The 24,032-nt window shown below is 37.1% G+C and overlaps 1 protein-coding gene across 1 annotated transcript in view; it reads right to left on the reverse strand.

Annotated features, from left to right (window-relative positions):
• The window catches only part of CHM (CHM Rab escort protein), a gene marked incomplete at its 3' end in the record, with an annotated part of 193,218 nt that overhangs the window by 94,057 nt on the left and 75,129 nt on the right, over positions 1-24,032 (reverse strand). The window contains exons 5-8 of the mRNA XM_084259085.1: positions 15,779-16,163; positions 10,678-10,794; positions 10,047-10,167; positions 7,992-8,217 (exon numbers count right to left, since the gene is read on the reverse strand). Coding sequence (XP_084115211.1) covers positions 7,992-8,217; positions 10,047-10,167; positions 10,678-10,794; positions 15,779-16,163 — 849 coding nt within the window. The remainder of the gene's footprint in view (positions 1-7,991; positions 8,218-10,046; positions 10,168-10,677; positions 10,795-15,778; positions 16,164-24,032) is intronic.

A 24,032-nucleotide genomic window follows, 5' to 3' on the forward strand; every position in this document is an offset into this window, starting at 1 on the left:
AAGAAAGTTATTAAAATGAAAAGACAGATTTTTTTTTGGAGCAGAGACGTGAAGGAGGATGTGCTCGATTCTCGGCTTTGAGCTTTGGGGGCAATGGAAGGAGACACTTAGAAGAGTTGTGGAGAGTGCTTAAGACTCCTTCTGGGAATTGCGTCTCAGCAGAGTTCTCTCGTCTGTGGGTGCTCCCTTTCAGGGCTCAACATTTTCTGAAACAAAACTAAACAAAATCGGCAGAACCCTGCTCCCCTCCCCCGCCCACAGAGTCGGCACTCTCCGACCGGCAGAGAGGAGGAAAACAACAAACTGAAAGGACCAACAAGAACAAATGATGCAGCAAGCGGGACTGTGAATGGAAAGGAACTATTGCAGCCACCACACCCTGTGAACAGGAGCTGGGGAGAACCCTGCAGGATCCGCCGCTGCGGTGAGCGAACAGCTCCGGGCGCCATTAGAGAAGAACAAAGACCCCGGGAGACGCACTCACAGCCCGGGCTGCCGGTAAGCTTGCCCAGAAAAGCAGCACGCTTGGCACGCTTGAAAAGCAAACTCAGACCAGGATCTTGGCTGCCCAGGTCCCCGCGCCTGCGACCTAGGCTGACGGGGGTGAAAGTCCCTCCCTGAGTAAGCAGGAACCAGGCGCCCAGATGCGGGAGCGGGGTGCAAAAGGCGCCATTCCCGCGCCACTGAACTGGGCTACAGCCCGCATCCTGGACCTGAGGGCTTTGAACTGAGACCTGGGGCACGAAATTCTGGGCGTGGGTTCTCCACGACGGTGGGGCACAAGGCAGACACAGCACCCCAAAGCCGTTGAGGTTTACCCTACCATTTTCGCTCTCAGTTCCCTGTCCCACTGGGGTGGGAGGGTTGAAAAACAGCCCCCCAAGGACAACAGAAGAGATCTCTGGCGCCACCAAGCGACCAGAAAAAAAGTCACTAACACCCCATAGAACAGGGAAATTTCTTAAGACTTCTTGAAAAGGGCAGAAGGCTTCTGGAGGACCCAGTGGCCAGCTGGGAAGTTAGCCCACGCCAGGCCCCTTCCAACAAGCAGTCTGAGCCCACAGAGAGAGCAGGCACCCACATCCGGGGCAGACCGGGCACGCAGAAGAGTGTGCCTGAGACCGGATGCGCAGGGACTGCGTCCTGCTTCGCCAGTTGAGAACAGGGACATTTCTTCAGTAAAGACTGCCTAAAACCAGCAGAAAGCCACCCCCCCCGAAGACAGAGATGGTTCCTGGAGGAGCCAGAGGGGAGCGGAGAAGTTCACCCAAGATGACGGCCAGTCCCAGCAACACAGTGTCCCAATGCATACGACAAATTAGAAAACAGACAGTAGGGAGTAGAAGAACCACACGCAACCTAACAACGCCTCAGGAAAGAAGCACACCACAAAAAGAAAACCACCCTCCAGATTGCAACGACAGTAACTTGGAAGAACTTCTGAGCCTTCCAGAAAGAGAATTTAAAATTGCCATGATTAAAAAAGTGGCAGAAGTCATAAAGGAAAACAATGATCAGAAAAAGGAAATTGAGTCCCTAAAGAGGGAAAACAATGGTCAGAAGAATGAAATTGAGTCCCTAAAGAGGGAAAACAATTGTCAGAAGAATGAAATTGAGTCCCTAAAGAGGGAAGTAAAAGAAATGCAAGAGATCAAAAAATTAATGGAGGAACTAAAGAACACTGGGAAAAGCAATGAAAGCAGAATAGATGAAATGGAAGAACGAATAAGTACTCTTGAAGACACAGAAATAAAAAGAACCAAAACAGAAAATGAAAGAGAAGTACGAAGGAAAAAGAACGAAGAAAGACTTCGGGAACTATCTGACTCCATGAGGAAAGGAAATATAAGAGTTATAGGAATTCCAGAAGGAGAGGAGAGAGATGTAGGAACAGAGAAAATATTCCAGGAGATAATTGAAGAGAACTTCCCAAATGCGAAGGAGCTGAAAATTGATATACAAAAAGCAAGAAGAACACCAAACTTCCATGACGAAAGGAAAAACACAGCAAGACACATAATAGTAAAGCTCCCAAGAATCCAGGACAAGGAAAAAATAATGAAGCTGACAAGAGGGAAGAAACAGATAACATTCAAAGGAAAACCAATCAGGCTGACATCAGACTTCTCTGAAGAAAACTACGGGCAAGGAGAGAGTGGTGGGACATAGTCAATAGACTCCAAGAAAACAGATGCCAACCAAGAATACTCTATCCCGCAAAGCTCTCCTTCCTCTTTGAAGAAAGAATATGGACCTTCCCAGACAAAGAGAAACTCCGGAATTTCATTACGACTAAACCCCCACTCCAAAAAATACTACAAGGAATCCTAAAGCCAGAAAGCTAGAACCTCAGAGGGACGAATTAGAACGAAAGAAGACCAAAAAAAAAAAGTTATTAAAAGAATAAATAAATAAAATCTAAGGAAAGACAAACACAATGGCAAATACAGATGCTAACATATCAATATTAACTCTAAATGTAAATGGACTAAACTCTTCAATAAAAAGACACAGAGTTGCAGCCTGGATTAAGAAACAAATCCCAACCTTTTGCTGTCTCCAGGAAACACATTTAGCTACAAAAGATAAAAATAGGCTCAAAGTTAAAGGATGGAAAGCAATCCTACAAGCAAATGGACCAAAAAAGAAAGCAGGACCAGCTATACTTATATCAGATAAAACAGGCTTCAAATTCAAAAAAATAAAAAGAGACCCCAGTGGTCACTACATTATGATCAAGGGGACAATACTTCAAGAAGAAATAACACTCATTAACATATACTCACCAAACGAAGGAGCACCAAAATATATCAGACAACTGTTGTCCTCTCTGAAAACAGACATCAGAGAAAACACATACGTAGTGGGAGACTTCAACACACCACTATCAATAATGGATAGATCAACAAGACAAAAAATAAGTAAAGAAACTAAAGCTCTAAATAAGGACCTAGAGCATTTGGGCTTAACAGACATCTATAGAACACTAAACCCCAAAAAAACGGAGTACACATTTTTCTCGAGCGCACATGGATCATTCTCCAGGATCGATCACATACTGGGGCACAAGACAAACATCAACAGATACACCAAGATTGAAATCATACCAACCATTTTTTCTGACCATGAAGGCATCAAACTAGAAATAAATCATAAAAAGAAGGCAAGGAACTATTCTACCTCATGGAGATTAAAAACCAAACTACTGGAAGACACGGGACTAATGAGGAGATCAAAGAAGAAATTAAAAAATTCTTTGAATTGAATGACAAGGAGGACACGAATATCCTAAATATATGGGATGCAGCAAAAGCAGTAATAAGAGGAAAATATACAGCAATAGAAGCTCACATCAAAAAACAAGAAAGAACTCAAAGAAACAACCTAATCTCGAAGCTCAAAGATCTAGAAAAAGAACAACAAAAAAACCCCAAAACCAGTAGAAGAAAAGAAATAATAGAAACCAAAGCAGAAATAAATGAAATTGAAACTAAAAAAACAATCCAAAAGATCAATGAAACCAAGAGCTGGTTCTTTGAAAAAATCAATAAAATAGACAAACCCCTAGCCAGGCTGACAAAGGAAAAAAGGGAGAAAGCACAAATAAACAGGATCATAAATGAAAGAGGAGAAATCACAACGGACGCAGCAGAAATCAAAAGACTAATCAGTAACTACTATGAACAGTTATATGGAAACAAGTTCAACAATCTAGAGGAGATGGACAAATTCCTACAACTCTACAATCACCCAAAGCTAGATAAAGAAGAAATAGAACACCTAAACAGACCAATTACAATTAGCGAAATTGAAATGGTAATCAAAAACATTCCCAAAAACAAAAGCCCAGGACCTGATGGATTTACAAATGAATTCTACCAAAGATTCAGAGACGAATTAGTGCCTATCCTTCACAAACTCTTCCAAAAAATTGAGAAGGAAGGGACAATACCAAACACGTTCTATGAAGCCAACATTAAACTAATACCAAAACCGAATAAGGACAACACAAAAAAGGAAAACTACAGGCCAATCTCCCTAATGAACACTGATGCAAAAATCCTCAATAAAATTTTAGCTATCAGAATCCAACAATGTATCCATAAGATAATTCACCACGACCAAGTAGGATTCATTCCAGGGACACAAGGATGGTTTAACATCAGAAAATCAATCAACGTTATCCAACATATCAACAAAAAGAAATATAAAAACCATATGATAATATCAATAGATGCTGAGAAAGCTTTCGACAAAGTACAACACCCATTCATGATAAAAGCCCTTGAAATTCTTGGGATACAAGGAACATACCTCAACATCATAAAGGCCATCTATGACAAGCCAACAGCCAGTATCATCCTCAATGGTGAAAAGCTGAAAGCAATTCCATTAAGATCTGGAACAAGACAAGGATGTCCACTCTCACCACTGCTTTTCAATATAATACTGGAAGTCCTAGCCAGAGCAATAAGACAAGAGAAAGACATCCAAGGAATCCAAATAGGAAAAGAAGAAGTCAAACTATCACTATTTGCAGATGATATGATAATATACATAGAGAACCCCAAAAACTCCACAGAAAAACTAATTCAACTTATCAATCAATTCAGTAAAGTGGCAGGATACAAAATCAACACGCAAAAGTCAGTAGCCTTCCTATACACAAACAATAAATCTGAAGAAGAAGAAATAAAAAAAAACATCCCTTTTATTATCAAAATAAAAAAAATCAAATATTTGGGAATAAATCTAACAAAAGAGGTAAAGGACCTATACAAAGAAAATTATAAAACACTGTTAAAAGAAATAGAAGAAGACACAAAGAAATGGAAAGACATCCCCTGCTCATGGATTGGAAGAATAAACATTATTAAAATGGCCATCCTACCAAAAGCAATATACCGATTCAATACTATTCCAATCAAAATTTCAATGTCATTCTTCAAAGAAATAGAACAATTATTGATGAAATTCATATGGAATCACAAAAAACCCCGAATAGCCAAAGCTCTCCTGAAAAAAAAAGGGAATGGAGGCATCACACTCCCAGACTTCAAACTCTACTACAAAGTCATAATCATCAAAACTGCATGGTATTGGAACAAGAACAGACACACAGACCAATGGAATTGAATAGAAAATCCAGAAATAAACCCACATATTTATGGTCAACTAATCTTTGACAAAGGAGCAAAGACTATGCATTGGAGCAAAGAAAGTTTGTTCAATAAATGGTGCTGGGAAAACTGGGTCGCTACATGCAAAAGAATGAAGCTTGACCACTACCTCATACCATACACAAAAATCAACTCAAAATGGATTAAAGAACTAGACATAAGACCTGAAACCATAAAATACATAGAAGGAAATATAGGTGAAACACTATGTGATTTGCATATCAAAGACATCTTTACAGACACATTACCCAAAGCTGTGATAGTGAAGGCAAAGATAAACAGCTGGGACTACATCAAATTAAAGAGCTTCTGCACAGCAAAAGAGACAATAACAAAAACAAAGACAAACCCCACCAACTGGGAGAACATTTTTGCACCCAACACTAATGATAAAGGACTGATCACAAAAATCTGCAAAGAGCTGATGAGACTCAACAACAACAAAGAAAATAACCCAGTCAAAAAATGGGCAGAAGAGCTAAAAAGAAACTTCTCTGAAGAGGAAATGAAAATGGCCAACAGGCATATGAAAAAATGTTCAACATCACTTGTAATCAGGGAAATGCAAATCAAAACTACCATGAGATACCATCTTACACCAGTGAGAATGGCACATTAAAAAAACTAGCAACAACAAATGTTGGCGAGGTTGTGGAGAAAAAGGAACTCTCCTGCACTGTTGGTGGGAATGCAAACTGGTCCAACCACTATGGAGAGCTGTGTGGAGATTTCTGGACCTACTAAACATCGAGCTTCCATATGATCCAGCAATTCCACTCCTAGGTATTTACCCAAAGGACACAGAAACATCAATTCCAAGGAACACCTGCACCCCTATGTTTATAGCAACACTATTTACAATAGGTAAGTGTTGGAAACAGCCCAAATACCCAAAAATAGATGACTGGATCAAGAAGATGTGGTACATATATACCATGGAATATTACTCAGCATTCAAAAAAGATAAACACATGCAATTTGCAGCAACATGGATGGCGCTGGATGGGATCATGCTCAGCGAAATAAGCCAAAAAGAAAAAGAAAAATACCGGATGGTCTCACTCATAGCAGGAATCTAGAAAACTTAAATAAGGGATCAGGAAAAAGAATAACTATAAGAAAGTGAAAATCAAAATCAACAAAAAACTATGAACCTTTGACACTTTTTGGGGGGTGGGGGCCGGGAGGGGAGGGATTGGGGTCAGAATGGGGCATGTGCAGTTGTATGGGGGAATATAAAAATAAAATTTATTATTTAATAAAAAAAAATGAAAAGACACCCTACTTGAATGGAGAAAATACTTACATCATTTATCTGACAAGGAACTAATATGTAAGATTTATAAAAAACTCATATAACTCAATGAAAAAAATCAAAAAATCCAATCAAAACCATGACCAGAAGATTTATATAGACATTTCTCCAAAGAAGACAAATATATAGCAATAGGCACATGAAGAAATGTTCATCACTACTTATTATCATGGAAATACAAATCAAAACCACAAGACATACCACCACACACTGGTGAGAATGGCCCACATTAAAAAAATTGGAAATAACAAATGCTGGCAAGGATGTGGAGAAAAAGAAACCCTCTTACACAATGTGTGGGAATGCAAACTGGTCCAACCACTATGGAAAGCTGTGTGGAGGTTTCTCAAGACACTAAAAATGGATCTACCATATGATTAAGTGATTGAACTACTACAAATCTACCCAAAACACTAAATTAAAAGGAAACATCAATCTTATGTTTATTGCAGCACTATTTACAATAGCTAAGCTATGGAAACAACTTAAATACTCCCAAAACAGATTAATGAATCAAGAAGATGTGGTATATTTACACAATGGAATACTAGTCAGCAATCAAAAATGATAAACTAAAGTCACTTGCAACAACATGGATGGAGCTGGAAGGGATTATGCTAGGCGAAACAAATCAAAAGGAAAAAAAATATTAGATGGTTTCATTAATAGGTGACATATAGGGACTGAATGAAGGGTCAGGAAAAAGATAAAACTTCCATGAAAATGAACAATGATGTAAAAAATTAAATTTAATTATTATATAAATACTTTATTTCAATGACTTAAGATTACATATATGGAAACTATCTGAATTCTGTACAGAAAAAAATAAATTTTTAAATTTTTAAAAAACACAATGCAATATTTTATAAGTTAGAATGACAAAATACAAAAAGTATAATATCATATATTGGCAAACATTAAACTATGGGAATCTTACATATGGTTAATGTGATATAAACTGGCATAATTCTCTGGAGAAATAAATGGACACTCTCTTGTGTGAACTTTCACATATAACAAGACTCAGAAATTATATTCCTACATATATATATATAAAGAAACACTTGAATATGTATACCTGAACTATACACAGGATATTAATAAAAGCAAGAAAAACCACCAAAAAATGGAAATACCCTGTTTCCATCAACACAAAACTGGAAAAATTGTGGTATATTCACAATGGTATATTATATAGCAAAGAAAATCAATTAGTTATAATTATATACAGCAAAGATGATGCTCTGAATCATAAGGTTGAGTGGGGAAAAAAAGAATTTACAGTATGATTCTCTTTTATAAAACTCAAAAGCAGGTCAAACTAAATATATCACTTAGGTAGGCAGACAGGCAGGCAAAAAGATTATAAAAAAATAGAACAAAATATATGCTTGCACATATTAAATATTGAATAAACCCTATTCATATCTAATTTTCATCTGCTATTCAAGTATCACCTCAAAAAGAGACAAGAGAACCAATGCTTTTCTTACCTGCAAAAACACTGAGGGAGTTCTCCTTGGCCATACAGTGGAAACAAAAATGGAGTGTTGCCATAACGCCCAAGACAGTGAAGAAAGTTTTTGGTAGCTTTGAGACCATCTATGGTACTGCTGGTTGTCTCTGATGTCATTGCAATTGAATGCAGAACAAAATATTGTAGGTTGGGGGTCAATTTTTGAGTTTTTAAATATTCAGAAAATGTAATCTCCTCGTAGGCTAGGAAAAGAAAGATGAAAATTTATAAAAATTAGAATATCAAGCTTCCCACATGCACAAAAATAAGATCAAGCCTGTTTAAAACACTTGGTGAAAGACACAGGTGGTAAGATTATTAATATTTTGAATAGAAACTGTTGATTTGGGGGTAAAAATACTAGAAACATTGTCACTATCCAAATTTGATTGAAGGTACAATTTTTAAGCTTTAAATGATGAATTGTTGTTTAATATTACAATTTTTTTTAAGAACTAGAGAAACATTAAAGCATTCACTAGTCATCACAATAAGTTACCACTGTTATCAACAAGCTCACTTTGCTGTCATTAAAACTACAGAATAATGCCAGAAACTGTATGTTAGATTAAATTAATATGACAGATGACAATTTTTGGTGAGAACATTAACACTTGATTTTTTTTAAAATATAAACTTCTTTATAAAACAAGAACAATAAACTATGACTAAAAAGCAGTGAAATTCACCTGTGTGGCTATAGTGGAATCAATCTTATTGCCTTACAATCACATCTCAAAACAGAAGGTACCCCTAAAAAATACTAATTTAAACCAAGAACAGAAAAAAATGTAACTGGATCCCTAGTAGTGAAAAAATACAATTACAGGGCCTCCCTGGTGACAAAAGGGGTTAAGCACCACACTATGAAAAAATCCACAGCCTCTGTAGCACGAGTTCAATCCCTGGCCGGCCAGGGAGAAACCCACATGGCAAGGCAGACCTCTCCTGTCTTGCCTACTGCTCCCCTCAGCAGTGTATTTCAGTCAATCTGTCTGTTCTGTCTCTGGTGATCCTCTCACCCCCTGCATCTCTGGCTTGTACCCCAGCTCTTATATGCATAAATAAATAAATCTTTAAAAAGATACAATTCCATGAAAAAATACTTTACAAAAACTATTTACATAAATAAACAAAAATTTCAAGAATTTCTTGAGAAAATATAAGTTCATACCAGAACTATAAAGAAAAATCTAGAAGTATCTAGTATACATGAAGCTTTATAGCAAGAGCTAGACATTTATTATTCCATCCAGTTTAATATACTACTGCATTTCTCTTTGTAACTTTCTAAATGAACTATCAAAAGTACATTAATATTCTGATAACTTTTCCAGCCCACAACATGTAAGTGTAAAGTTCTGATACTACAGTGGTATATTCAATTTTCAAGCTGTTAAGTAACTGATCGTAGACCACACAGTGAGATAGATCAGCGTCAAGACTAGAAATCATGTCTTCTAGTCCAGTGGTTTCCCGTGAAATCCTCTAGCCTCTTTCTTTTAATCAAAATGAGTAACTCAACATTCCAAACAAAAGTAATCCTGGAAAAAACGAAGAACCAATTGACAATTATATCTAAATTAACCCTAGCATGGCATTTCTACAACATTGAAATTGTTCTATAGCTGTACTGCAGCCATATACGTGTGTATTACACACAGGATATGTGGCCAGTGTGACTGAGGAAATGAATTTTATTTTAAGTCTAGTTAATTAACTAATTAATGATTGATGAATTCACCACTGGCTTACCAATTACATAAGTTTCAGTAGTATAGCTTAACATCTCAACAAATGTATATACCACGATGCACCAATGACCAAGTTCTAATACTAGTAACCACTATGAAATAGACCATTCATTTAATTCAAATAACTATATGTTGTTAATTGCTAAAGTACTGGATAGCGCAGAATAATAATGTATTTTAAAAGACTAATCAGTGGCCTAATACATCAGAGTAAACGTATTAAAATAAGAGAGAGCTCAAATAATTTGAGAACACAATTTAATAAAAAAAAACAATACCTTTATAGTCTTCAGGATGTTCATCATACTCCATACAAAATGTAAGAAACTTCATTAGCATTCGCTTTTCTACCATAGTAAGCTGTTTGCTATTAAAGACATCTGCTCTAGAACAAGGAACCTGAAAAACACGATTTTAAGTGAATAAACTGCTTCCTATTGATAGAAGTATTTCAAATCACATTTTTCCCTTTAAGTGTAATAAGAGAAATATTTCCATTCTAGTTAGGCTGTTTCATATTATCTTCTATCAGTTCTAATGGAATCTCTGCTGATGAGAGAGCTAATTAACTTGTGATCGCTTTACTTAATTCTGCCAAGTTGCTCCTTCTGTTATTAAAAGGCCTATAGCATGTCACCCCAAACTGGGAACAACTGACAGCACAAATCTAGCAATGCTGCCTGAAATTAATACTTTTCTCGACAGCAATATCAAGCTGCGGTATAACATAAGAAAATTAACTGTAGAAATCTTAATTGGGAAATCTTTTATCATTAACGTTTGTAAATCACCATGCAGGATTGGTATTTACTGCTTTACTAGGAAAATAACATTCTTATTTGCTTATCCTTCCAAAACAAATAAAACTTAAGCATACATTCAATTATAATACTTGGTTCAACTTAGTACCTGTTCCACTCTTCCTTCCCGAAATGCAAGAATCCTGGTAATATTTTTGAACTCTGCATATCGACTAACATTAGATTTGATTAGAAGATCAATTAATAATCCTCGAGAATACAGCAGCTGTACAAAGAAAATATTTAGGAGGATGAAATAAAAGGTGAAATAGAAAAATTGATAAACATAAATATATAATTTTGTTATATTTTAAACTATTAATAAAAAGTATTATACCTATTATTATAACACATATAATAATTCATTACAGGTTCACAATGGATTATCTGAAATTGAAAACTCAAAAACCTCTGGAGTCAAAATTTTTCATAACTAGCCCGGCAACAACATCCAATCCAAACTGATATAAAGCTCTTTTATCTTTGTTTGTTCTATTTGATGTGACTATTCATAAAGTCATTGCAGAAATATTAATATGTTTAACTAAAGAATGCCTCCTTAGACCCTGATAAGTGTTAATAATAATATGTAACACATCCGCATATATACTGCATTAATTTCTATTTTTTTTAAATTCTGAGTAACAGTACACATAAGGACCAAAGGTTTTGGATATGAGATTTTAGACTTTATAAAGCCAGTCTGCTGAACCTCTTCATCCCTGAAAAATAAAAAGATGGCGGTGTTGCAGTTACACCAAATACATGAAATTTTAAGTTTCTGCTGTAATTCTAACAGTTTAAATTTACATGTGATATGTCTTTCTAAGAAGTGAGAATGACTGTTGTCAGGATGCATGTGAGCGATTAATTTTTTCTACATCTCTCATAACCAATACCAGAAAGACAAAAAACAACTTCAGCAGTATTTTAAATATAAATACAGGTTTAATGGGACAGATTTGTATATTTCCTATGTTAAGATCTTTTTAAATGTCTCTAACTTGATAAATGTTAAAAATGTAAATATAACACTTGCAATAATGGGGGGAAAGAAAGATATTAGCTTTACTACAAAGAAAAAGGTAATCTCAAAAATCAATCTAAATCATTAGTAAGCATACAAAAGGTCATCTGTAAATCAGTATCAGTTAGGTGACTTTTGAGAAACTATTATATTACTCTATCACTGTGAAGAATAGAGAAAATTGACAATTTTTTAATAAAAACAATTGAATTACCCTGACTATATATATATATATATATATATATATATATATATGGCATGTTACTTCATTTCCTTCAGCCTAATATACTACATATATATAGGCAAGTATTAATTCTATAATTATAAAAACCAGGTGCCTCATTTGTTTAAAAAACATACTGAAGAGTCAATGATCCCGGGCCTCCCCGTGGCACAGCGGTTGAGCGCTGGGTTGCGAAGCTGCCCGCAGCCTCTGCAGCACCGGTTCGATCCCCGGCTGCTCCCCAGCCACCAGAGGAGGGTCCCACATGGCGCGCAGATATCTCCTGCCGCCCGCTGCTCCCCTCAGCAGTGTACTTCGGTCCTTCTGCCTGCTTTGCTCCCTGCTCTGGCTCTGGTGAATTCTCTCACCCTCCCGCGCTTCTGACTATACCCAGTGCTTTTATGTATAAATAAATAAATAAATCTTAAAAAAAAGTCAATGATAGTAGTAAGAATTTCACAAATATTAATATATAAAACATTAAAACGTATTTTCATTTGCTAAAATATAACAACTTCAAGATTTAATGCCATCTTAAAAAATAATGTATTCATGATTTCACTGAGGAATGAAAACAAATTTCAATTAAAATAAGTGTTGGCAAGGATATGGAGAAAAGGAACTTTCGTACACAGTTGGTAGGAATGTAGACTGACACAGTCCCTACGGAAAAGAACATGGAGGTTTCTCAAAAGATGAAAACTGGATCAGCCATATGACTCAGCAATTTCATTACTAAGTATCTACCAAAAGAATACAAAAACACTAATTTGAAGGGATGTATGTATCCCAATATTCATGGCAGCACAGTTTACATTGGCCAGACTATGGAAAATATCTAGGTGCCCAAAAATAAATGAATCTATCAGGAAAATGTGGTATAGGTATACAACGGACTACTACTCAACTATAAAAAAAAGGTAAATTCTTGCCATCTGTGACAATATGGAAGGAGTTGGAGTGGATTATGCTAAGCAAAATAAGCCAGAAGGAGAAAGACAACTAATGTATGGTGTAACTTAAATGTGTAATATATAGAAGGAAAACAAAGGGTCAAATAAAGCCAAACTAATAACGAAACCTAGAAATCTGACAGTAGAACTAAAGCTACCAGTAGGGGAAGGAGCACAATGGACTATGCTGAAAGACTATGGGTGTTTTGGTGATAGGTATGATGTGATAACAACACTTGAAGGGTGAGAGCCTAAACTTGTAAAACAGAAACAGCATTGCAAACCAATGTTACCTTGATAATAAAAATGATAACTATATTAAACTTTTATTTGTGAAGCTTAAACATAATGAATGTGTACCATATTTAAACCTAAGCTTCTTTTGCACTTTGTAAGTGATCTACCACAGCAATTTCATAGTGGTCAGAGACTAAAGACTATCTCAATTTAATTAAAATAATGGGAGCTAGGTTCAATAATTAGCTATCGAGGGTGCCATAATTACTAAAAGTATGCATGTTCTTAGATATAATGTTTCAGTAATTTTTTTACTGAAGTAACAATAATATATTAGTTTCAGTTGTGCATCGTGACTTAACTAACCTAAGCCTTCAAATTACTTTTTTAAAATTAGGCTATATACATGGAGATGATTCATAACTGCAAAGGACCACAGTACTGCTAGCTTTACCATGATGACTTTGAGACCAACTGCATGCAGAAATGTCAAGTAGCTTAGAGATATCAAACTGGACTTAGGAAAGAGTTAGGGCTTGATGCTTCCAAAAACTACACTATGCTAAAAAGATATAATCTATGGCGAGATCATCTTTTAATGAATGGATAAATTTGATTTTTACTTTGGGTAGGTTCCTTCTTGGAATAGACTACAGAATTCAAACCACGTCAGAGCTATGACTATCTGGCACATGATAGAATGGTAAATAAATAAATAAATAAATAAATAAATAAATAAGTGACAGTGCCATAATTTGGACAGTACCTTTTAATGATTGAATAGACTGAGTCCAAGAAAATGATCATTTTATTTGCTTGGGAGTGAAGTCATAGGGTGGCTGCAGTTTCTCCCAGATGTCATACCTGAATTTTTTCATCATTCCCTCTGATGTAAATCTGTATTTCATAGAATCTTTCTCTGCAGTAGATCTTGTAGAGGAAATTTGCACTATTACACTTGATAATTGTTAACTTTTTTTTTTCAATAGGTAAGTTCAACATTTTAAACATGGTAGTACTGGAAAATATGATTTTACCTAGCACTTAAATATGTATGAATGTACATAAAACAAACTAGTAGGCATAACCGGGGGAAATGATCAGAACTTATATTATGGCTTTGGCCTTGAAAGTAGCAAGTGACTATAATCTGTCATGGCAACAGAATTTAAAAAACATCATTAAAAAGATTCTGTCTCAACTGTGGTGTTAGCACTAACCAGCTCTCTGTACATTTGCTAGCTTTTTGTTTTCTAAGACTGAGTAAACTTATTTTTGTAAAGTGGAGGTCTGGTTTGTAAATTTCCTTTACTTTATTGGGTAAAGTCTTTTTCCACAAACCACAAGCTATTTTATCAACTTTGTTAGTCATCTTTAACTTGGTAAATTATGAAATAGTATAAATTTATACAATTCATGTATATTGACTGTGGGTAATTTGTACAGATATCTATATTTTGAATGAGAAATTTTTTTTTCTCTCTATAGTTAATTATTTATCATGGTATTAAAAAAGAGGGCTTGGGGCCTCCCTGGTGGCCTAGGGGTTAAATCTCAGCACTACCACTGCTACAACCTGAGTTCGATCCCCAGCCAGGGAGCTAACTCACATATGGAGCAGCAGACCTTAAATGGATGCAGCACATCCATTAGCAGTGTATTTCAGTAAATCCATCTGTTCTGCTCCTCACTCTGCCACTGGTGAATCCTCTCAACTCCCGCACCTCTGGCCACGCCCCAGTTGTAAGCAAAAAAATAGAAAAAAAATTCAAAAGGGGCTTGAGATAGATATCTGATCATCATTTTAAACTTAGAGCTAATAACTATATACAATTATTAGAATATGAAATTTCCAAGCAGTGACTAATAGATCTAATATGATGAAGTACACACTGCTTTTCACAGAGTAAGAATTACAAAAATGTTCATTAAATGACTAACATTTAAAAAATGATAAGCCTCTTGCAAAGCTATAGTTATATGTTCTTTAAGTAGTCATGTTTTTGTAGGGAAATTATGGTAAGTTACTACTGAAATCATGGTGATGACCCTTTCCTATTTCTGCTAATTTTGCAAGAATAGCAGGAGGCTTGTGAGAGTGAAACAATGGGACAAAAATATCCATATCCATTTTAAATGAGGAAAAACATCATTTCATAAGTTGACCAGTTGTGTTTCAGAGTGCAGACCCAGAATAGCATTCACTGTCCCCAAGCTGAACCCTCACTGCCAGAACAAAATGCCACAGAAAAAAGGAAGATGCCCACCTCATAGTTAAATGGACACATTCAGAAGTGAAAGGTGCTCACTTCCATTGCAGTTCTAGACCCAAATTCGAATTACAGCACCGTTCAGCAGAAAGCAACCAATCAGACGCTACCAATTTGCATTTTTAAAGTATTTTCTTTGTTCCTCAACCTCGTAAATATGACCCAAAGCACCAACATTAAGGAGAATGATTTCAAGAGTCTGGCCTATAGTATCCCATCCAGTGATCTTGCATTAAACTATATCTTTACTCTAAAGCTGGTGGCATGGTTATTGGATTATGAGCAATCAGGCAAGGAGCCCACATTAGGTAACATAATTTATTTTTCAATTGTATGAACGCATGAAAACTATGCAGGACAAGGTGTAACTTTCACTCCTCTAGACTCTTTTGTTTCCAACTTAGGGAAGTAAAACTATTACTAACCATTCAAACTCATGAAAATACCCAAAAATCTCTTTCAGTCTCTTCTATGGTAAGATGTCTAAAATTGGTACTTACTTTTGATACCAAATCGATGTTAAATCTCCTGCCTTCCTTAATAATTTGTGAGTAAGTAATATTTTTCTTTGGTTGCTTGGTGGTGTCTTCTGCTATAGGTACACTTTCACTTGCTTCCTCTTCTGAAGCTGACTGCACACAAGTTTTGTCATCACAATGGTTTTCTTTCTCCCTTGTAGTTTCAATATCATTTACTGCTAGGGCACTCTCTGGATGACTGCTTGGAGTTTGTTCTATGGGCTTTTCACAATTTGCAGTGCTTAATGACTTATCTTCTGTAGGCAGGCAAGCAGAATCTGCAGTTTCTGTGGAGTTTGCAGGTGTCAGAGAAGTATGATTTTTCTGCAGTGCACCGGCTTCTTCAACATCTTCATGCAAATCCTGACTAATGAGAAATTTAAAAAATAACACCATGTTCTTGATCATTGCACCCAGCGACATTTTTATACAGGCTTAACTTTTCATGGCAATTTTTACTTTTACATCCTTTACCTTATCAAGTTTAGTCTATGTTGTACCTTAATGTGACCCACACATTAAAAATTCATCTGTTAAAGTTTCAATGCAATATGAAACATAATTTAGATTTGAAAAACAAAAAAAATTTCAGGGCTTAACAGGTTATGTTACATGTACATTTTTGAGAATTTAAGGTAAGCAGTGGAATTGTATTTTACAAATAATTCCAGATAGTGGTTAAGGAGCACAACCTTCAGAATAGATCAGGGTTCAAACCTAATACTGAGACAAGATGACTCTGTGAACTTACATGAAATTATTTACCCTGATACCTAAATTACACATTAATAAAATAGGTGTAATACTGCCTACTTTTAATGTTGTTTTGAAGATTAAATGAGATATTGCCTGTAAAGAACCCAGCACAGTGCCTAGCACATGGTAAATGCCAAACAGTGGTAGTTATTAAAGGTAATGATTATGGAGAGGGCGGAGCAACATGGCGGCAAGGAGACGCTGCGAGTAAGATCTCCCATTAAAAAAGTTAATAGGGAGGAAAAGCAGCAGGTCCCAGTGAGAACTGGGACACGGAAGATAAACGGGTGACTCCAGCAAACTACCCGAAGAAGAAAGTGGCCATAAAAGAGGAGTAGAAGGGAGGAAAGCGCAGAACCCTGCTCCCCTCCCCCACCCACAGAGTCTGCACTCTCTGACCCACAGAGAGGAGGAAAAAAACAAACTAAAATGACCAACAAGAACAAACTACGCAGCAAGCGGGACTGTGAGTGGAAAGGAACTATTGCAGCCACAACACCCGTGAACGGGAGCTGTGGAGAACCCTGAAGGCTTCGCCACTGCAGTGAGCGAACGGCCATTGGAGAACAAAGAGACTCTGGAGGAGACCCGCACACAGCCCCGGGCCAGCCTGTAAGCTTGCGCGGAAAAGCCGTGCACTTGGCACACTTGAAAAGCAAACGCAGATCGGGATCACGGCTGCCCAGGTCCCAGCACCTGTGACCTAGGCTTGCGGGGAGACGCGCGGGGGGCCCTCACTGAGGTGAAAGTCCCTCACTGAATAATCAGAAACCAGGCGCCCAGACACGGTAGCGGGGTGCAAAAGGCACCATTGCTGCAGCCACTGAACTGGGCTACAGCCCGCCCTGGACCTGAGGGCTTTGGAACTGAGACCCAGGACACGAAATTCGGAACATGGGTCCTCCACGTCAGTGGGGCACAAGGCAGACACAGCACCCCAAAGCCGTTGAGGTTTCCCCTACCATTCCCGCTCTGTTCCCTGTCCCACGGGGTGAAGAAAAAAAAGCCCCCAATGCTAGGAGAGATCTCTAGCGCCACCTAGCGACCAGAAAAAAAGTCACTAACACCCAGGGACCTTTCTTGAAAACTGCAGAAGGGTCCTGAAGGAACCGCTGGCCAGCTGGGAAGTTAGCCCACCCCAGGCCCCTTCAGACCAGCAGTCTAGGCCACAGGGGAAGCGGGCACCCACAGTCAGGGCAGACCGGGTGCATAGAAGAGTATACCTGAGACCGGACACGCAGGGAGTGTGTCCCGCATCACCATTTTAGAACAGGGATATTTCTTAAGGAAAGACTGCCTGCAGAAGGCTCCCACAGGAGCCAGAGGTGAGGAGGAAGCTCGCCCATGCCAGGCCACTTCTGGCCTGCAGTCCAAACCCAGAGGGGGGAGTGGGAACCCACCGCCAGGGCAGACCAAGCGCACAGGGGTGTGTGTCCCCACATCGGCATTTTAGAACAGGGACCTTTCTTCAATAAAGACTGCTTGAAACTGACAGATGGATCCTGGAGGAGCTAGAGGGGAGCAGAGAAGCTCACCCAAGACGCCGGCCAGTCCCAGCAACGCAGTGTCCCAATGCATATGACAAATTAGAAAACAGACAGTAGAGAGTAGAAGAACCACATGCAACCTAACAACTCCTCAGGGAAAAAGCACACCACAAAAAGAAAACCACCCCCCCCCAATTGCAACGACAGTAACTTGGAAGAACTTCTGAGCCTTCCAGAAAGAGAATTTAAAATTGCCGTGATTAAAAAAATGACAGAACTCATAAAGGAAAACAATGATCAGAAGAAGGAAATTGAGTCCCTAAAGAGGGAAGTAAAAGAAATGCAAGAGATCAAAGAATTAATGGAAGAACTAAAGAACTCTGGGAAAAGCAATGAAAGCAGAATAGATGAAATGGAAGAACGAATAAGTACTCTAGAACACACAGAAATAAAAAGAACCAAAACAGAAAAGGAAAGAGAAGTACGAAGGAAAAAGAATGAAGACAGACTTCGGAAACTATCTGACTCCATGAGGAAAGGAAATATAAGAGTTATAGGAATTCCAGAAGGAGAGGAGAGAGATGTAGGAACAGGGAAAATATTCCAGCAGATAATTGAAGAGAACTTCCCAAACGCGAAGAAGGAGCTGAAAATTGATATACAAGAATCAAGAAGAACACCAAACTTCCACGACGAAAGGAAAAATACAGCAAGACACATGATAGTAAAGCTCCCAGATCCAGGACAAGGAAAAAATAATGAAGCTGACAAGAGGAAAGAAACAGATAACATTCAAAGGAAAACCAATCAGGCTGACATCAGACTTCTCTGAAGAAACACTACGGGCAAGGAGAGAGTGGAGGGACATAGTCAACAGACTCCAAGAAAACAGATGCCAACCAAGAATACTCTATCCCGCAAAGCTCTCCTTCCTCTTTGAAGAAAGAATAAAGACCTTCCCAGACAAACAGAAACTCCGGAATTTCATTACGACTAAACTCCCAATTCAAAAAATACTACAAGGAATCCTAAAGCCAGAACCTCAGAGGGACGAATAACAACGAAAGAAGGCCAAAAAAAAAAAAGTTATTAAAAGAATAAATAAATAAAATCAAAGCAAAGACAAACACAATGGCAAACACAGATACTAACATATCAATGTTAACTCTAAATGTAAATGGACTAAACTCTTCAATAAAAAGACACAGAGTTGCAGCCTGGATTAAGAAACAAAACCCAACCTTTTGCTGTCTCCAGGAAACACATTTAGCTACAAAAGATAAAAATAGGCTCAAAGTTAAAGGATGGAAAGCAATCCTACAAGCAAATGGACCAAAAAAGAAAGCAGGACCAGCTATACTTATATCAGATAAAACAGACTTCAAACACAAAAAAATAAAAAGAGACCCCAACGGTCACTACATTATGATCAAGGGGAAAATACTTCAAGAAGAAATAACACTCATTAACATATACTCACCAAACGAAGGAGCACCAAAATATATCAGACAACTGTTGTCCTCTCTGAAAACAGACATCAGAGAAAACACATACGTAGTGGGAGACTTCAACATACCACTATCAACAACGGATAGATCAACAAGGCAAAAAATAAGTAAAGAAACTAAAGCTCTAAATAAGGACCTAGAGCATTTGGGCTTAACAGACATCTATAGAACACTAAACCCCCAAAAAATGGAGTACACATTTTTCTCAAGAGTACATGGATCATTCTCCAGGATTGATCACATACTGGGGCACAAGACAAACATCAACAGATACACCAAGATTGAAATCATACCAACCATCTTTTCTGACCATGAAGGCATCAAACTAGAAATAAACCATAAAAAGGAGGCAAGGAACTTTCCTACCACATGGAGATTAAAAACCACACTACTGGAAGACCACTGGACTAATGAGGAGATCAAAGAAGAAATTAAAAAATTATTTGAATTGAACGACAAGGAGGACACCAATATGCTAAATGTATGGGATGCAGCAAAAGCAGTAATAAGAGGAAAATATATAGCAATAGAAGCTCACATCAAGAAACAAGAAAGAACTCAAAGAAACAATCTAATCTCGAAGCTCAAAGATCTAGAAAAAGAACAACAACAACAAAAAAAAACCAAAACCAGTAGAAGAAAAGAAATAATAAAAACCAAAGCAGAAATAAATGAAATTGAAACTAAAAAAACAATCCAAAAGATCAATGAAACCAAGAGCTGGTTCTTTGAAAAAATCAATAAAATAGACAAAACCCTAGCCAGGCTCACAAAGGAAAAAAGGGAGAAAGCACAAATAAACAGGATCATCATAAATGAAAGAGGAGAAATCACAACGGACGCAGCAGAAATCAAAAGAATAATCAGTAACTACTATGAACAGTTATATGGAAACAAGTTCAACAAACTAGAGGAGATGGACAAATTCCTACAACTCTACGATAACCCAAAGCTAGATAAAGAAGAAATAGAACACCTAAACAGACCAATTACAAGCAGCGAAATTGAAATGGTAATCAAAAACCTCCCCAAAAACAAAAGCCCAGGACCTGATGGATTTATAAATGAATTCTACCAAACATTCAGAGACGAATTAGTGCCTATCCTTCACAAACTCTTCCAAAAAATTGAGAAGGAAGGGACAATACCAAACACGTTCTATGAAGCCAACATTACACTAATACCAAAACCGAACAAGGACAACACAAAAAAGGAAAACTACAGGCCAATCTCCCTAATGAACACTGATGCAAAAATCCTCAATAAAATTTTAGCTATCAGTAACCAACAATGTATCCATAAGATAATTCACCATGACCAAGTAGGATTCATTCTAGGGACAAATGGATGGTTTAACATCCGAAAATCAATCAACGTTATCCAACACATCAACAAAAAGAAATATAAAAACCATATGATAATATCAATAGATGCTGAGAAAGCTTTCGACAAAGTGCAACACCCATTCATGATAAAAGCCCTTGAAATTCTTGGGATACAAGGAACGTACCTCACATCATACAGGCCATATATGACAAGCCAACAGCCAGTATCATTCTCAATGGTGAAAAGCTGAAAGCAATCCCATTAAGATCTGGAACAAGACAAGGATGTCCACTGTCACCACTGCTTTTCAATATAATACTGCAAGTCCTAGCCAGAGCAATAAGACAAGAGAAAGACATCCAAGGAATCCAAATAGGAAAAGAAGAAGTCAAACTATCACTATTTGCAGATGATATGATAATATACATAGAGAACCCCAAAAACTCCACAGAAAAACTAATTCAATACATCATTCAGTTCAGTAAAGTGGCAGGATACAAAATCAACACGCAAAAGTCAGTAGACTTCCTATACACAAACAATAAATCTGAAGAAGAAGAAATCAAAAAAAAAAATCCCTTTTATTTTGAAACAAAAAAATCAAATATTTGGGAATAAATCTAACAAAAGAGGTAAAGGACCTATACAAAGAAAACTATAAAACACTGTTAAAAAAAATAGAAGAAGACACAAAGAAATGGAAAGACATCCCCTGCTCATGGATTGGAAGAATAAACATTATTAAAATGGCCATCCTACCAAAAGCAATATACAGATTCAATGCTATTCCAATCAAAATTTCAATGTCATTCTTCAAAGAAATAGAACAATTATTGATGAAATTCATATGGAATCACAAAAAAAACCCGAATAGCCAAAGCTTTCCTAAAAAAAAAAAAGAAGGGAATGGAGGCATCACACTCCCAGACTTCAAACTCTACTACAAAGCCATAATCATCAAAACTGCATGGTATTGGAACAAGAACAGACAAACAGACCAATGGAATCTAATAGAAAATCCAGAAATAAACCCACAGATTTATGGTCAGCTAATATTTGACAAAGGAGCAAAGACTATGCATTGGAGCAAAGAAAGTTTGTTCAATAAATGGTGCTGGGAAAACTGGGTCGACTACATGCAAAAGAATGAAGCTTGACCACTACCTCACACCATACACAAAAATCAACTCAAAATGGATTAAAGAACTAAACATAAGACCTGAAACCATAAAATACATAGAAGGAAATATAGGCGAAACACTACGTGATTTGCACCTCAAAGACATCTTTACAGACACATCACCCAAAGCAGTGATAGTGAAGGCAAAGATAAACAGCTGGGACTACATCAAATTAAATTGCTTCTGCACAGCAAAAGAGACAATAACAAAAACAAAGAGAAACCCCACCAACTGGGAGAACATTTTTGCACACAACAGTAATGATAAAGGACTGATCACAAAAATCTGCAAAGAGCTGATGAGACTCAACAACAACAAAGAAAATAACCCAGTCCAAAAATGGGCAGAAGAGCTAAAAAGAAACTTCTCTGAAGAGGAAATGCAAATGGCCAACAGGCATATGAAAAATGTTCAACATCACTTGCAATCAGGGAAATGCAAATCAAAACTACCATGAGATACAATCTTACACCAGTGAGAATGGCACATATTAAAAAAACTAGCAACAACAAATGTTGGCGAGGGTGTGTAGAAAAAGGAACTCTTCTGCACTGTTGGTGGGAGTGCAAACTGGTCCAACAACTATGGAGAGCTGTGTGGAGATTTCTGGACCTACTAAACATAGAGCTTCCATATGATCCAGCAATTCCACTCCTAGGTATTTACCCAAAGGACACAGAAACATCAATTCCAAAGAACACCTGCACCCCTATGTTTATAGCAGCACTATTTACAATAGGTAAGCTTTGGTAACAGCCCAAATGCCCAAAAATAGATGACTGGATCAAGAAGATGTGGTACATACATACCATGGAATATTACTCAGCATTCAAAAAAGATAAACACATGCAATTTGCAGCAACATGGATGGCGCTGGAAGGGATCATGCTCAGCGAAATAAGCCAAAAAGAAAAAGAAAAATACCGGATGGTCTCACTCATAGCAGGAATCTAGAAAACTTAAATAAGGGACCAGGAAAATGAATAACTATAAGAAAGTGAAAATCAAAATCAACAAAAAACTATGAACCAGAGACACTTTTTGGGGGGTGGGGGGCAGGAGGGGAGGGATTGGGGTCAGAATGGGGGGATTGCAATTGTATGGGGAATATAAAAATAAAATTTATTAATTAAAAAAAATAAAGGTAATGATTATTATTAATGGCATGGTAGCTAGAAAAAAACTGCCATGAAAGTTTAAATTGGTTTATCACAATTCGGTATCTAACAGGAGTTTTTCTAGTTTTTCCTGCTGTATTTTATTTTAATTTTGGTGTCTACTAGATGTATTACTTCCGAAATTTCTACTAGAGTTACTGTTCTCAACCCATCATAGTCTTCATTGATAAAATGGTTGCTTGCATCATGTTTTTCTCCATGATGTTTTCGTTTTCCCAGAACCTAAATTTTCAGTGAGTTGACCTCTTGATCAATACTGCTCAAAATAAAAAAAACACTTTGTGCATGATAAGTCTCAAAGCTGCCTGGAGGTTCCTCAGTCTAAAAATGGAGCTAACATACGACCCGGCAATTCCACTACTAGAGATCTACCCAAAGGACACAAAAACAGTGATTCAAAAGAGTACCTGTACAGCTATGTTTATTGCAGCACTATTTACAATAGGTAAAACCTGGTAACAATCCAACTGCCCAAAAATAGATGACTGGATCAAGAAGTTTTTCACTATATACACAATGGAATATTATTCAGCTATCAAAAAAGATAAACTCATGCCATTCGCAGAAACATGGATGGCGCTAGAAGGAATTATGCTCAGTGAAATAAACCACAAGGAAAAAGAAAAATATTGGATGGTTTCACTTATAACAGGAATATAGGGTAACCAAATAAGACATCAGTGTTAAAAACATAACAGTACAAAACACAACAAAGCAAAAACAGACAATTATAAACCAGTGACATACTGCAGGGGAGGAGGAGAGAGAGGCGTGAAAGAGATGGAGGGAGGAGAACAAGG

The sequence above is a fragment of the Talpa europaea genome (assembly GCF_964194135.1).
Source record: "Talpa europaea genome assembly, chromosome: X".
Lineage (NCBI taxonomy): Eukaryota > Metazoa > Chordata > Mammalia > Eulipotyphla > Talpidae > Talpa > Talpa europaea.